This window comes from Equus przewalskii, chromosome 25 (genome assembly GCF_037783145.1).
Source record: "Equus przewalskii isolate Varuska chromosome 25, EquPr2, whole genome shotgun sequence".
Classification (NCBI taxonomy): domain Eukaryota; kingdom Metazoa; phylum Chordata; class Mammalia; order Perissodactyla; family Equidae; genus Equus; species Equus przewalskii.
The window spans coordinates 6677596-6694268 of NC_091855.1; the positions used below are offsets into that span (position 1 = coordinate 6677596).

The 16673-nt window shown below is 41.1% G+C and overlaps 1 protein-coding gene across 2 annotated transcripts in view; it reads right to left on the reverse strand.

The window, feature by feature from the left end:
* Positions 1–12417, reverse strand: part of CCDC175 (coiled-coil domain containing 175) — a 64606-nt gene extending 52189 nt beyond the window's left edge. For both annotated transcript variants that reach the window (XR_011532741.1, XM_070593107.1), the window contains exons 1-4: positions 12199–12417; positions 9924–10009; positions 7692–7803; positions 3601–3736 (exon numbers count right to left, since the gene is read on the reverse strand). Coding sequence is in view for 1 of the 2 variants with exons in the window: in XM_070593107.1 (XP_070449208.1) it covers positions 3601–3736; positions 7692–7803; positions 9924–10009; positions 12199–12355 (491 nt within the window). In the remaining variant the exon portion in view is untranslated. The remainder of the gene's footprint in view (positions 1–3600; positions 3737–7691; positions 7804–9923; positions 10010–12198) is intronic.
* Positions 12418–16673: the final 4256 nt, after the last annotated feature.

Genomic DNA, 16673 nt, shown 5'->3' on the forward strand with positions numbered 1-16673 from the left:
AACTCTGCTAACCCAGTAAAAGACTTCCTTCTATAGGCTCAAGAAATTGCCATAGAAAAAAAAAATATATATATATATATACACACATATGTAAAGGTGGCAACAAAAAGGGGGAAACAATACTTTTGGAAACTTTCTCCCATAGTAGATCATAAAGCCTACACTCATTGTGCTATATGCCCAAGATATAATCTAGGAAAACTATTTCATAAATCACAAGGCCAATTTCTCCTTCCTAATGGACACTTTGAGCTATGACAATGAGACTTTGTCCAAATTCCATCATCTCAAGGATATAAATATATCTTGTAAGGATCTGTATGTTCTCACATTGCTTTAAGGCCTTTCCTTCAGAAGAGTGATGGCTTTAGGCAAATTATTATTGAAAAGGATAATTCTTGCTTGAGGAATTACTACCAAGTTAATACAGTGACCGAAGAACTCATTTCACCAGACAAATAATTGAATCTATTTATAATATTTGGCCCACAATGCAGCATTTCCACTGTGCTTACCATTCCCAGTCCTCAAGAGTGATGGAAAGAACTAATGGCACAATCAAAATTCAATTGGTAAAGCTTTCAGAAGCATTTACTTTCTCATGGCCAAAAGCTTTTCTGCTAGTGTTCCTTAATCTTAGATCTACACCTTTTGGTAAACATTGACTGTCTCCTTTTGAAATAATAATAATAATAGGACAGCCTATGCAATTAGATGAGGAAATATATGAACCAACTTTGCTTAAGGGAGATATATTACATTGTTGTCAGGATCTCATTGAGATGCTTAAAAGAAATGAAAGGTTGGTAGCTGATTCTTTTCACTGAAAGCTCCCAGACCTTAAGGATCGTGGACTATAACCTGGAGAATTTATTTATCAGAAGAGGCATCAAATAAAAGGCTCTTAATAGCCCTGTTGGAAAGGACCATACCAGAATGGGAAGAAGACAGCATCTGTTGTAGACAGTTGTCCCAAGATCCCAGATCAAGCCTGTATTCCCAACCTTATATCCCCTCATGTAAACCTTTGTTATGTTTAAACTGTAAGCCTATTTTATAATTGTTCCCTTTAAGGTTTCAAAACACTATCATACTTAAAGAAAGTGAATGATTTGGAACAGACCAGTCTTGAAGGCCAGGCATTTATCAGGTAGCATCTAATGGAACTCAGTGGTTGTACAGAACAAATCTCTGGCCTTGGCTATTGCTGGGATGGCTAAAACACTGCACCTTGACTTTCTCTTGGAAGCAGGGAAGGATTCACACTGAGCTAACACCTGTTGCCAATTTCCCTCTCTTTAAGGCCAGATGGGTTCATTCAATGTTCCACTGGTACAGCCACCAAGCGGCCATATTTGTTCCTTCTTTGGGGCTAGAAGATGTTATTATCACACATGGAAGCCATGACTAAATTTACTCAACAAGCCCTTAATGGTAGTCAAGCAGGAATAGCCATATTAAACACTAAAATGTCTTTAATGAAAAAAGTTTCCTTCAAAATAGAATGGCTTTAGATATTTTAACGGCATCCCAAGGTGGTACATATGCAATCACTCAAGCTGAATGCTGTGCTTTCAGGATAAATCTTCCAATGTGTCATCTCTGCTAAAGCACGTGAAGAAATAGGTGAATGCCTTATGCGATCCTACACCCAGTCTTGCATTGTTTGGTTGGCTCCCTTCCAGTATTGGTACCCTTTTTCGATCCAGATTTTGATTCCTATTTCTATTACTTCTTGGAATTTTTGTACTAGACATAATATTCAAACTAATTGCTGTTTTCTTTACTCAATGTTGTAAGACTGGCATACAAACTAGAGTAATGGTTGCTCGGCAACTTGAGATGGTCGACCCATCTTATAACCCTGGACAAGTTTCTTTTTCTGATAAGGACTATGCCTAACGTCCTAACTAATGTTTTCAAATTTGTTGAATTATTATCATTGTTATTGTACTTTTTCTATAATTATGAACAGTGTATACATAAGGAGTCATAGAAAAGCATGTATACAATGTTTGTGCAACAATCTAAAATTAAGTGAAAATTATATAACCTATAAAATGCTCCCTCTGTTAATATATATACCTCTATGCTTGTCCACTATATCTATTTCCCCCCAACATGGACAAATAGGTAAATAAATTAGATAAAACCCTGGCACCAAGGGACAAGATGGACCAGGGCAGGCAACAACCACCCTGGCACTGAAGGACAATATTTTGATCATCAATGCTTTCTATCAAAAGATTATAGATCAAAAAGGGAAAAATGATAAACAAATGGTAAGCAATAGGATATACTTGAGGATATAAGGAAGCCATTTGTTGTAACTCTAATTCGGCCTGACTTTGTTTTTCCAAAAGGGCCTGACGTGGCTGTTGAGCATGCATTGTATATCTGCTTTAGGCATTTGCTGTGCCCCAAAGACAAGAACAAATGCCCTTAAGATAAAGGTGCAACTTCCCCCCACACTGACATTTCCTTAAGGATAATCATCTCTCCCCAGGCTAGGAAGTGATTGCTGCACCCACCCTGTGACCACCGAACTCAAGATGGCAGACCTACTACCTGCTGTGTGAATTGCTGTGCTGGCTAGGCAATCTCATGACTATTGTAAAAGGGACATTCCTATCATACGTGATGGATGATCTTTGTTCCAAGAGGGTATACAACCACTCTGTACACCCCACTGCTTTGGTGCCCTTCCTTCCTTCGGGAAGGAAGGCCCCAGGCTAGGCTAGTCCTCATCTGGCTCATAATAAACTTACCCCAATTTTGATTTATAGATTGGTTATAGATTATTTTCATTGACAATTTCTTACTCTAACAAACTGACATTCTGATATTTATGCATCAGTCGTACAAATTTGGCCACAGTGCTGAGTTTTTCTTCAGGGTTCCACTGTCTTTTCTTTCAGAATATATCTCTTCCTTCATGAGCTGCGTAAGTCAAGACTTCTAATTCCCCATTTTACAGATAAAGAGAACGAGGACCACAGGGGGTGAAGTGCTGGCAACACAGCTCAGGAATAAAGGAAAGAAGCTAACAGGAGTCAGGTCCTGAGCTACAGGCACTTACATACATTGTCTCATTTAATTACAGATAAAATTACGGAACTCTCTCCTGGGAGCCAATATCCACTGCCCGCCAGTACATCATGACTGAATATCTTTAAGGCATTAGATTAGAGACAATACATCTAGTTTGATATTATATTTACAACACAATACCAAGCAAGATTTCTTGCTTTGGTAGTTGAGTGTGTAAACTCAATTTTACTAAAATGGAAGCTAAAACCACCATGAACCTCTGCCTTTGGAGGTGGCGGTTGAGGCAGTGTGGTTTACATACAGTAGGTGCTGCTGGGAAGCTGGCTTGCCTCTGACACTGTACAGTGGTAGAAGGTTTTCTGCTTTCCTCCCCCACTCTCTGCAGCATCACACACCCCTCATGGGTCCAGGGCATCTTTCACCAGCGACCTCCACCTCTTAACCTGCCCTGCAGCGGTTCAGGCCAGAGGGCAAACCCCTTTGAACAATGTTCCCACTCCAGTCCCAGACCCCAATTCCCTCAAGTACTGAATAAAAAAAAATACCTACCCCAGAGCTGTATTAATATTTTTCAGATCAAGTATTCTCTTCTTCAGAGACTCTATTTCAGTATTCATCCTTGCAATTTTCATTTGTAATTGATTTATCTCAAAAAGGTTTAATCTGCGAGCATCTCTGACACACTCTTAAAAGTAAGTGGAAATGTTACTAAATTATTTGAGAAACAGCACAATTGTAGATACTGACTTTTCAAATCATGAACAATTATGACTTTTGGGGAAGTATTCTTTTAATTATGCTCCTGTATCTGACACCTCTTACTCTCCCCTTTGGACCCTCTCAATCTTACCTCTCCATCATTTCCCTTGTTGCTGCTGTGGTGACCAGCTTTCTAAGGGCTCTCAACAACTTCAGGCTATGCAGTCTGACAGCATCTGATTCCTGCCTGTTCTATCCACCTCTCACCTCCTGTCTAGGACTTCCCTGTTGCCTCTGCCACGGGACTTCTTTAGACACCCACACCCATGCATGTGTAATGCAAAGTGTGGGAGAGGGGGCAGCCACTGGACCAGCGACAGACAGAAGCCAGTGCCTGGATGGTCCTGAGAAGACATAACACTGTGTCTTGGGAGCATATTCTCATACTTAACTAGTTGCACTTGGCAGCAGTCAACATCACATGCACCCCACATTAGCTCTCCTGCTCCCTACTTTGGTCTCCTTATCCCAGCCTCCTCCTCTTTGGATTGTACTCCCTAATAAAATAATAGTGCCAAAGCCATTGCCTCTGGCTCTGCTTTCTGGGGGACCCAGAGTTAAAGAACTAATTATTCAGAGCTGGCCCAGTGACGTAATGGTTAAGTTCACGTGCTCTGCTTTAGTGGCCTGGGGTTCGCAGGTTCAGATCCTGGGTGCAGACCTACACATTGCTCATCAGGCCATTCTGTGGTGGTGTCCTACACACAAAATGAGGAAGATTGGCACAGATGTTAGCTCAGCAACAATCTTCCTCAAGCAAAAAAAGAGGAAGATTGGCAACAGATGTTAGCTCAGGGCCAATCTGCTCACCAAAAAAGAAACTAAGCATTCATCAGTAAATAGCAAATCAGTGTAATCACACAAGACTTCAAGGATTACCTTAGTGCATGATAGACAGGTGGTAAAAATGCATGAATTTTTTAACACTGCTGTTTAGAAAGGTACCAGACTACCCATTTCTACACAACAAATACCCAAGAAACTAGCTGATAGCTCCCCTGAGAGAGCTAGGTTATTTTTTCTAGACTACTAGCTAAATTTGCTCTTTCTGGCAGAGCTTCTTCAACTTTGTCTCAAATGTGCTATGCATTCCCTGGGGATGCTGCTAAAACATGGATTCTGATGTAGTAGGTCTGGGGTGAGCCTAGAGGTTCTGCACTTTGTAATGAGCTCTCAGGTGATGCTGACATTGCTGATGCAAGAACCATACTTTGAGTAGCACAGTTTTATAACATCAGGCCAACTACATTTACTTGGTTAAGTATTCAGTGTGTATCAAGGACCTTATAAGCTAGCATAGTATTTCTTTTTCCTTCTAAAATATTTTCCCTGACTATAAAAGTAACCCAATCCAGAAACTAAAGAAAAGCAATCAAAGAAAATAAAACAAAAAACATTCTTAATTCTGCCTTTGGCACAGATTCTTCTAAGTCTTATTCTTCCTCTGCACAAAGAGGTTGCTGTATTTTCCCTGCCAAACCAGACTAACACCAGGCGTATTGTTTTATAACCAACCATATCAGTCAGGGTCTAATTAGGACACAGAAATCTCATAGTAAATTGAATAGGGAAATTTTAATATAAAGAATTAGTAACTATAACAGAGGATTCATGTAATGAGAGGATGAATAGTAAGAAAGCAAAGAGAAGTCTAAAGAATTCAGGAATAGCAGACATGAGGAGCAGCCACTGTCTCTAGGGCTGAGAAAGAGTGCCCGCGAGGAAGCAGGACCTCCAGACCCGAGATCTAGACCTCACTGGAGAGGGCTATGGTTCACTGCATGGCAGAGAAGTTCATGAAATCCTGGGCTGGCAGAACGTGCTAGAAATCTGTCTTCTGGGATATTGGAGGAACCTGTCCACAGTGAAGCTGCATAAGGGGTACTGGAGGGAGCTGCTGGAGACTGCTGCATGCTGCAGGACCCTGGCGCAGAGAAGCTATGTGCACTGCAAGAGTTTGCCAAGCTAGGCACACTGGGACCAGGAAGAGTACCCCTTTTTCCTACATTGTTCCTCCAGTGCCTTCTACTGACAATGCATAATATTGTGCCAGCTAGTAAAGGGGAAAATTTACAGGGCCCAGCTCCCTTATCACAGAGCAGACAAAGAAGGTAGATTTGGAGCTGCAAGGCAAGACATGGATAACCAGAGCATCCACTTAGAAAATGTTATTTAACTTATTTAGACCACTGTTTTAGGTTGGACTTCCTGGGAAATAGACTCTAAAATCTGTGTATAGGAAATGTATTGTGTAGTGCTCTCAGGAATATCACCTCTGAGGAAATAACTGAAGCAGGGTTGGGCAGAGAGGGTTAAATGGTAAGGAGCCTTGGCGCTGTGACGACACTTTCGAGTTATGCTACATCTAGGAGAGGGAGGCAGATCTTTGTACCCTCCCAGTGGCCAATCGCTGAGTGTGGGTGGCACCTGGGGAGGGGATGTAACCTGGAGTGCAGCCTTCCTCTTTTGTCCAGGGCAATCCTTGCAGAGAAAGAGAGCTGTGGCCTCAGCCAACACTCCTCGCAGCTGGGGAAAGAAGGTGGACCCTTACCTTGCATCAAATACAAAATTTAATGGATCAAAATGGATCAAAGACCCACATGTAAGAGCTAAGACTATAAAATTCTTAGAAGAAAACATAGGGGGAAAGCTTCATGACACTGGCTTTGGCGATGATATCTTAGATATGACACCAAAAGCACAGGCAACAAAAGAAAAATAGATAAACTGGACAACATCAAAATTAAAAACTCTTGTGCATCAAAAATCATCAACAGAGTGAAAAGGCAACCCAGGGAACAGGACAAAATATTTGCAAATCATATATCTGATAAGAGGTTAACATTCAGAATATATAAAGAATTCCACAACTCAATAACAACAAAAGAAACAACCTGATTAAAAGATGGGCAAAGAACCTGAATAGACATTTCTCCAAAGGAGATATACAGATGGCCAATAAGCACACGAAAAGATGCTCAACGTCATCTTTTCCCTAACATGATCGTTAGGGAAATGCAAATCAAAATCACAATGAGATAACAATTCACACCCATTAGGATGGCTATTACATAAAAAACCAAAAACAGAAAATAACAAGTGTTGACAAGAATGTGGAGAAACTGGAACCCTCATGCGTGATGGGTGGGAATGTAAAACGGTGCAGCCACTGTGGAATACAGTATGGCAGTTTCTTAAGAAATTAAATGTCAAGTTACCTTATTACCATACAATCCAGCAATTCCCTTCTGCACATATACCCCCCAAAATTGGAAGCAGGGACTTGACTAGATACTTGCACATCCATGTTTATAACAGCATTGTTCACAATAGCCAAAAGGTGGAAGCAACCACAGGTCCACCAATGGATGAATGAATAAAGCAAGCATGATATACATACATACAGTGGAATATTGTTCAACCTTAAAAAGAAAGGAAATTCTGACATGTACCACAACATGGATGAACATTGAAGACACGCCAAGTGAAATAAGTCAGTCACAAAAGGAAAAATATTGTATGATTCTACTTATATGAGGTAGCTATAGTAGCCACACTCATAGAGACGGAAAGACAAAAAATGCTGGTTTAGGCCAGTCAAGCTGCCTAATTTAATTGAATAAATATCAATCTGAAATGCGCTGATCTATATATCTTTAGTCTATTTAGAAACTAAATTATATAAATTCAAGTTTTATATACATTATTTCCACTTAAAATGTCAGGGACAATTATTACGGATCTCACTATGTTTGCGTTGTATACTCTTTCTAGCTATATTTTGACATGAAATAACTATTAAACTCACCTTGTTACAAGTATTTGGCTCTATTTCCTTATAAGATAAACTACATTTCTCTAGTTGATAACCTCAAAAGTACCTTCGAATTCTCCACGGACGCTATAAGGGAGAGTTTCCAATAGATAGTACAGTCTGCTGAGCTCCATGCTTTCAATTTCCAGATGATCAATTGTAGATTTTCTCATTTCTTCCTGAAAATTTAAATTACATATTTAAAAAGTTAAGACATTATAATAAGATTGAGCTCCTAAACAATGTTTTCAGAGATCAAATTTTGATTTTCAGTAAACACCTTTTGTTATTATTTTTATCTGGAATAGAAAGTGGGAAAAGTACCTACTCTACAGTCAGTTTTTAAGGTGTTATTATTGTTCATTTATCCTTCTATTTCTGCTGATTTTCTTCTACTCAGAAGTCATCTTTCCCTATGTTTATGTGTTTGTTGTATGCAGTTTCAATCAATTTAAAAGGAAAGACTCCAAAAAAAAGGGTAACATTGAGAAAGAAAGCTACTTAATTAAAAAATAGAAAGTGCCTGTAGAAATATGCTTGGGTATATTTCTATAAAGAGAAATATACCTAAGAGATATATAGAGATATAGAAAGAGAACAGTGGTCCTCTTACACACACCAACAAATCCAAACAAATAGTCTGGTGGGGCTATTACTATTATTATTATTATTATTATTATTGGCGGGGCTATTTCAAAACAGGAAAAAGCCTTCAAAAATCCGTTAGTGAAAAAAATAGATAAATCATCTTTTAAATAAATGGTTGTGTTGGCTATAGTTATTTTACGACCTGAGAAATTGCCATTATATTTTATGAATAATGAAAAGCAGATTACACAATTGTATATGTAGGATGATCATTTTTCTGTAAAAAATAAAATTCACTCCCGGCAGCATCTATACACTGCAGTGGGGAGGTCAGTCATCAAAGAATTAATTGTGATTATTTTAGGGCACTGGAATCATGGTGGTTTTTACTTTCTTCCTTTTGCTTCTCTATTTTTTTCTAAATTTTCCAGAGTAAACAAGCAATGCTTTTATAATAACAAACATTTGTTACTTTAAAAAATGGGGGGCCAGCCCAGTGGGGCAGCAGCTAAGTTCGCACGTTCTGTTTCGATGGCCTGGGGTTCGCTGATTCGCACCCCAGGTGTGGACCTACACACCACTTAGCAAGCCATGCTGTGGCAGGCGTCCCACATAAAATGGAGGAAGATGGACATGGGTGTTAGCTCAGGGCCAGTCTTCCTCAGCAAAAAGAGGAGGATTGGAGGCAGACGTTAGCTCAGGGCTAATCTTCCTCAAAAGAAAAAAAAAGGAAGGATTTATCTTTATTTAAAAGATTTCACAGCTCAGATATTAAATGGGGACACACTAGATGCTTCTATAAGCCACAATAAATATTTTGACCCCTTTAAATCCTCAAGAAAAACAACTAAAAGAACAAAGCAGACAAAAGGTTTCCAGAGTACCGCAGTGCAGTACGACACACCCATTCTCAGTGTTTACACGTGTATTTACCTAAGTGGGACTGCAAAGTATAATTCTGTAGCATACATACACAACTATATGAATTACATAAAAATATAATTACAAAGTAATGAGATGAACTTTTATCAGTAGTCTGTAGACAAACTCATTTACTTGGCCGTATTTCTACATTTTTAGATATTTGATATGTAGTAGATTCTTAATATTTTTAAATCAAATGAAGAGACTTACCATTCTGACCTGCCCGGGAAGCACTGTAAACATTATCCAGGGCCAACTTTAACTATTTCTTTGATGGGACCAAGTTAGTATAACTGAAAGAGTTTCTGTCTGTTTTCACTGAACATCATGGTCTACTTCTGGGAATAGGCGCCAAATAGTCTTTCATCAGTTACGTAAGGAATTGCTTATGGAGAACTGAGTAAATTGGTACCCTGAGTGCAACTTATTCCAGAGGTTGGTTTGTTTTAAGCAAGGTTTACATATTGGTGTGCCAAGCATTTGCCCATGTGGCCCACCCCTTAACTGAGCTCCATCATCAGCAGAATCCATCTCCTAAGCAGGCTGCCCTCATCCATAGCACAGGTCCTTAATTCTGTGTCCTGTATGGAAAATCGAGCAACAACCTGCAGTTGATCGACACTACTGCCAATGCTTAGTAAACTGAGACAAAAATTTTTTTCATTCAGAGTAAATATTTTCCCTATTCATCTATTAAAGTACCTTGAACAGAGCTGGTGCTAAGTTAAAGTTTGATGAAGAAATAAGTGGAAGATTGAAAAAATAGCTCTTATAGAAAATACAATACCAATTTCTTAACAGCGAGAGCAATGTCCTTAAGAAAGGTCCTAGCTTCTTCGTTGCATTTAAAATAGTCACTTTGCAATGATTTTTCTAAAAAAAAACCAAAAAAATAGAATTTAAGATCTTTTATTTAGCAGTCCAAATCCTATTTAACCCTTTAAAATCTAGCTAGCTCAAATGCTTACTCAGTTAGAAATTACACTTTCTATCTCTGAATTTCTACATTACTCAATATGAATCTCTTTTGTGCTTGCTATTTCCTATTTCCTAGTACTCTAATTTAGGTATATATTTTAAGCTCCTTGAGGAAAACTCCTCTTAAGATTCCATCTTTGCATCTTTCATGAAAGAAGGAAGGGATCTGTATAGGATAGGACAAAAAATTCAATAAATATTTATGAAAGGGATAAATATAACATGCCTATAACATAGGTTTGTTTTCATGTATTTATATCCTAAATATAATATTTTACCAAAAACTACACATTTAACTAACTGTTTAATTTTTACTTCTATGCCAATATTTTAACGATGGCATGAGAGTAAATATTGGTAAAACTGGTAGGTGTGAGGCAGAGCGTTTCCAACCCTTTTTGCTCACTCACATGCTGTCAGAAGTCTCCTTTTCTCTCTCACCCTGTGAGTAGGAGGCACATGAGATGAGAGGCTTGGGAAACCTTAGCAAAAGTAATGAAGACAAGATACATAGAGAATGGGGAGAAGGAAGGAAACAGAAGGGATAAAGGAAGACGAGAGAGAACAGAGGAAGTTCTACTTACCTTGGCTCTGTCATCACTGCATCATACGGATCTGTCTAAACGGATTTCAGGCCTCCATCCTCATGTGTGGGATGAGTCTGACGTGACTGATGTTTTACATGAGTTATCTAAGTTGCTTCTTATAACTTTTTAATGATTCCCATTTCACAGGTAAGAAATCTATGACTTCTGAGGTCATGCCATATGCTCAGTGTCACAGAGCCCATCACTGATAGAGTCTGGATTCAAACACAAGTCGTATGACTCCAGAGTCCACACCCTCACTGTCCATACTCATCCCTAGGAAGAGTAAATACCAACTTCTGCCCTTAGTGCCAGGGAACTTGGATTCTCTTAATGAACTAAGCTCTCAAACCAAGTGGAAATCAGTTACTGAGTTTGCAAGCAAGTGTGTGTTCAGGAGGGACAGGCATCGCCTGCTAGTCCTTCCATTTCTTCCAGGGAATGAAGGCGCACAAGCTTGTTCCACTTGCAGATGGGCTGCAGAGCTACATCTTTCATAACTCACACCAGGTTCAGAGGCTTAATGAAGCTTCTTCCCACAAAAAACTTTCTTAGGGTCCAGAAAGTATTAGCAGAAAAAATATTTGTGCAGAAGTACTAGGGTTGAATGGACCTGATGGTCTAGAGATCAAGCATGAAGAGAGTTCAAGACCCTGGCTTTGTGGTTGGCAATGACCTTGGACAGCTTTAGCTCTCTTCAGTGGTTAACTCTCTTCATGACAAGACTTGTCGAAGCCTATCTTATAAGAACTGTGAAGTTAAATTAGTTCATACAAGAAGGAAAAAAGAAGCTACCTCAAACTAACAGTAACATTACAACAGAAATCAATATGATCACCTTGGAGCGATGAGATGATGCTTTGTTGATTGTTTGGTCTAAACCGTGTCTGAGCTGAACAAGAAATGCCCTTTCTTGGATCGTGTCCTACCTTAAACTGAGGAGCCTTGATTACAGGTTCAGCTTTTGAGCGGAAGAAGTATTTTAACCTGGCTCATCCAAGGTCATTATCTGTTTGCATTGCCTGAACATTCTTCTCTATCTAATTTTCCTTGCCTAATACAACAGGAGCTTCTTAAACATTCCCTTTCTTGTTTGCCTGTAAATTCTCCAGTTTGCCATGGCAAAATATGTTGGAGGAAATTCACTTGTAAAAGAAAGGCAAGAAGGGAGAAGTTGAAATTGGATACCTAATCCAAATGCAGGTGGGCCCTCCAGTCTGAGGCAAACGGCATGGCCTGGGAGTCTACGATTTATCCGGAATCTGTCTCCAGCTACTAGTGTGAGCTGGCTGAGTCACTCCAGTGTCACTACAGCAGACCAGCTCTGCCCTGGGTCCCACCCCGCTGCCTCTCCCCCTCCAAGGAGCCGAGGAAGACGATGCCCTAACCAGGATGCTCTGGGTTCCCGGAGGAGGGTTCCCACTGTGGGTTCCCGCTGAGCGCCGCCTAGACACCACCTCCGAGGGGACGTCCCTCCCGGCGCCCGCGGCGTCTCACCCACAACAGAGAGCTGCTCCAGGGCGGCGGCCGCGACCGAGGAGCCCAGGGTTGGGGGGAAGGTGCATAACTCCAGGGAGGGGCCGGTGGAGACGGCTGCCGCCCGCACCGACTTCTCGCGGAGTCCCAGATCTGCGGACCAGGAGCTCAGGGCCATCTTGCTGCTCCTGCGCGGCGCCTACCGGGCCAGAGCCAAGGACTGCCGGTTGCCACGGGCAACGAGGACGCCGGGGCGCAAGCTAGTGGCCGCACCTGGGTGGGTGCCTCCTCTGTTCTCTAACTGTATCCACAATTATTAAGCGATCCTGGAAGGATGAGTCCCTCTTTAGCCGTGCTTTCCTCCTATTTCCAATTTTTTAGTTCAGGCCTTTTATCTTTCTCGTGGACCATTGGAATCATGATGATCGCTTTTGAACTCTACTCTGTGCCAGGCACTACAGGAGGAGCTTTATAGAGCTCCTCGATCTTCACAGTTGCTTTGCGAGTCAGGTTCTTTTATTATCTCCACTTTTACAGACAAGGAAACTGAGGCAGGGATGACTAAGTGAGCTGCCCAGGGTTACAAGAGAATAATTTAGGATTTAAAAGTGGAGTCTGTATAAATCTACTACAGTACAAAACCCGTCTCTGTATTCTTTTAGAATTTTCCCTGTATCTGCTCTATCACTGAGCACATTTTACCTTGAATCCATGATTTTCCCGTCTTCCCATCAGACTTTGAGCTCTTTGAAGGCAGGGATATTATTTATTTTTCCCTCCGTCTCCAAAATCCAGCCCAGCATCAGGCTAGTTCCCCTTTCCTCTGGCTGGATAGAGAGCAGCAAAGATGCTTTAATCCTCCTCTTCTTTACAGATGGAAAACTGAAATCAGAGTGACAATAATAATGGTAACAGCTATCATTTGTTGAATGCTTTCTATGGTCCAGGCACTGTTCTAAGTACTTTACCTACAGTAACCCATTTAACACTCATAACAGTCTTTTGAGATAGGTTTTATTTCCCACTTTGCAAATGAGGCCCAGTGAAGCTTCTAGCATTGGATAGAAAGGGTGTCTTTGTCCTTCCCCATTGTGTACTGGTAGGATCTCCCCCATTTAAGCCTTCTCGTTGGCTTTGTGCCTAGGTCTGGAAGATGGCTATACGTTTGACAAACAAATGGCAAGCAATAAGATATACTGGAGTATATGAGGAAGCCATTTGGTGTAAATCTAATTTGGCCTGATGTTGTTTTTCCAAAAAGGCCTGATGTGGCTGTTGAGCATGCCGTCATATATCTGCGTTAAGCATTTGCTATGTCCCAAAGACAAGAACAAATGGCTTTAAGATAAAGACTCAACTTCCCCCACATTGGCATTTCCTTAAGGATAAGCATCTCTCCCTAGGCTAGGAATTGATTGCTGCACCCACCCTGTGACCACCCAGCTCAAGACAACAGACCTGCTTCCTGCTGTGTCCACTGAGACAGCAGACCTGCTACCTGCTGTGTCCATCAGTCACTGTGCTGACAGAGCAATCTCGTGACCATTGTAAGAGAGACGTTTCAATCATATGTGATACATGCTCTTTGACGGTATATAACCACTCTGTACACCCCACTGGTTTGGTGCCCTTCCTTCCTCAAGGAAGGCAGGCCCTGGGCTAGGCTAGTCCTCAGATCTGGCTCATAATAAGCTCACCCCAATTTCATTTATAGATTGGTTATGGATTATTTTCGCCGACACATTAGACAAAGATTCCCCATCCCTTGGGTTTCTCACGGATTCTAAAGTGCCTGTCTCATGGTCAGGCTGCGATTCTCAGCTACAGGGACTCCATCACACAGTCATTTGTGGGAAGATGGCAGGAGGAGCACGTCCCCAAGGTAAATCCAGTTTGTTAGAACAGCAAACAGATGGATTAATGCCCCTGATGGAGTTATGCCAAACAAGAAAAGCAAGGCATCTCCGAGGAAAGGCAGGCTATGTCCGTGTTAGTAATAACACCCGAGTAAGAGGCCTCCTTCTCAACTTTCTCTCTTGACTACTTGTTTTTATCCACCATCAGCAATTTCTTGGGGTTTACAGATTTGGGTTGAACACTGATTGCTTCATTTGCTAGTGGGTTTAGATTGGCTTGAGTAGTTAAACTCCTAGTCTCCATTCTTCATCTGTAAAATGAGATTTTACATGCTGGGATTATGAAGATTAAGCAGAATAACAACATGCTTATCACAGAGCATGTGCTATTTCTCATCTTTTCCTTCTACTAAATGGAAAATAAAAAGCATTTCTTCTGAAATACACATGCTAATGTCCTTTCTGACATCCTAGCCTTCCTTAAATCTCTTGGTCATTCAACCTTTAGTGAAAATTACTCTAATTAAATCAACAGTCACTACCCAGAGGTGGGAAACTGGTTTTATTTCCATGTCATTTCTACTGGGTGGCAGTGACTGCCCGAGTGCTCAGTTAGGGAGGCTGAATCTTGGCACAGAAGGAAAGAAGTCTGCCAGGGCACCAGAAAAAGGCATGGCCACATGTGCGTCTGCACCAGACTCATGGGTTCACGTGTTTGTTGTGCCTGCTGTGTGCTGGGCATTGTGCTGGGCACTGAGCACACATAAAAGAGACCTGCAGGTGGCACTGGGGAAAGCCTCCTTGGGGAAGAGACCTCAGCTGTAAGGACCCAGCCTTCTCCTGTTACTCTCTTAGTGAAGGGGAAAAAGAGGTCAGAGAGAGATGAGGCAAAAAGAGGAAAGAGAAAGAAGAGGAGGAGGGGGAGAGAGAAGAGGTAGGAATCAGGAGATGTGAGCTGCCTACTCTTACGGGATCCTCCTTCCCTGGAGCCCTCCCCATTCTGGGCAGTTTTGTTTTGCCTAAAAGTTCACTTTCTCAGATCAATCCGGTCAGCATGTACTGGGCTTTATTACATACCAAATACTCTAATCAGTGCTTTCACTGAACACATGCATGAGATTTGGCTCCTCTTTTCAAGAAAATGGCCTTGAAAGTGGGGGAAGGAGGGCAGGCTGGGAGGCACAGCTCGCTGCCACGTGTGATTCCCTGCATGGGGCAGTGGCTACCATGACTGCTGCTCACACCTGCGAGGCACTGTGTGCTTTTACAGAATGTAACTGCTTCCCCGGCTTAGTCTCTATCATAAGTCTCCAGGTGATTACTGTGATTATCCTACTTTTCAGAAAAATCACATCCCAGTGGGAGATTCAATGACTTTGGGGGTAACCTTGGGCCAGGCCCTTAGAGCTGGACAATGGCAAAGCTGGCTTCCTGACTCCAGCTGTGGGGCACTGACCACTTGGCTTTGTGGCTGTGCAATCAGGGCAGGCAGTGGGGCTGGGATGAGGGGTGCTACAGGATGTCAGCAGAGCCATGGAGGGGTGGTCCATGAGCCTGGGGTGTATGGAGAGGGAAAGCAGGAGCCCAGCCAGAAGTTTGGTTTGTGGTTTCACTGTAAAGGGCCTTGAATTCCAAGCTAAGGAGTTTGGATTTTACGCTACAGGCAAGGCTGCTGTGAATATGCTGATGAACAGATTGGGCTGCTCCCTGCTGGCAGCTGTTTGGTAATTCAGTGTATTTCTGCCTAAGGTAATATTTTATAGTGGGATAGAATATCATTATCAATTACAGGCATTTTGATCTTTTTCAAGGGAGCATCTGCAGAATAATCAGAAATTAAATTGGGCCTGAAACAACCAATGCCATATTTAGCAAGAATGCCTTTTTTATTATTATCTTAAGTCACTGATGTTTTGGGCGGCACTTTCATTTATAAATGATGATTGTTAATGCTCACTTAGCATTATTATAGACATTTCCAACACTCATGATCTTTGAGTAGCAGTATTTTTATTTTCCTCATTTTTTCTTATTTTAATTAATTTAATTCTTATTTTAAAAAAGTGTTTCAGATATGATGGTTCCAAACTTTTTATGCATGGTAATATCATAGGCTAAGTGGTCTTGTAGTTTTCTGTGTAATAGTCTTATTACTGAATAGTTTTTTAACCTTTATACCTCAATTTTCTCCTCTGTGAAAGAGGCCTTTATTGTAGGGCAGTCATGAGAATTAAATAAATTAATAAAGTTCGAGTATTTATAAAAATGCCTGGAACAAAATAAGCTCCTCCGTAAATATAGTTGCTGTGCTTACCTCTGCACTATGAGCTCCTTAAAAGTGGGGACAGCGTTTTACTTCTTTCTGAATCTCCTATGGCATCTAGCGCAGCAATTCGCACATAACAAATGCTTAAGATATTGTTGAAACAGATAGTGGGAAAGATTCATGTATTCAGAATTTTAAAAAAATATAGAGCTTAAAATCCTCTGCAGTTCAGACTTTATTAGAAAAAGAAAAATACTAGAGAAATGAGGCAGCTTCCTCAGGGTCTCTCATACCACTTGCACATCTAGGCCGGTTCGGCAAGAACTGCTCTTCACGAGGTCTTCCTGATCGTTACTATGACAAGACCCCAACGG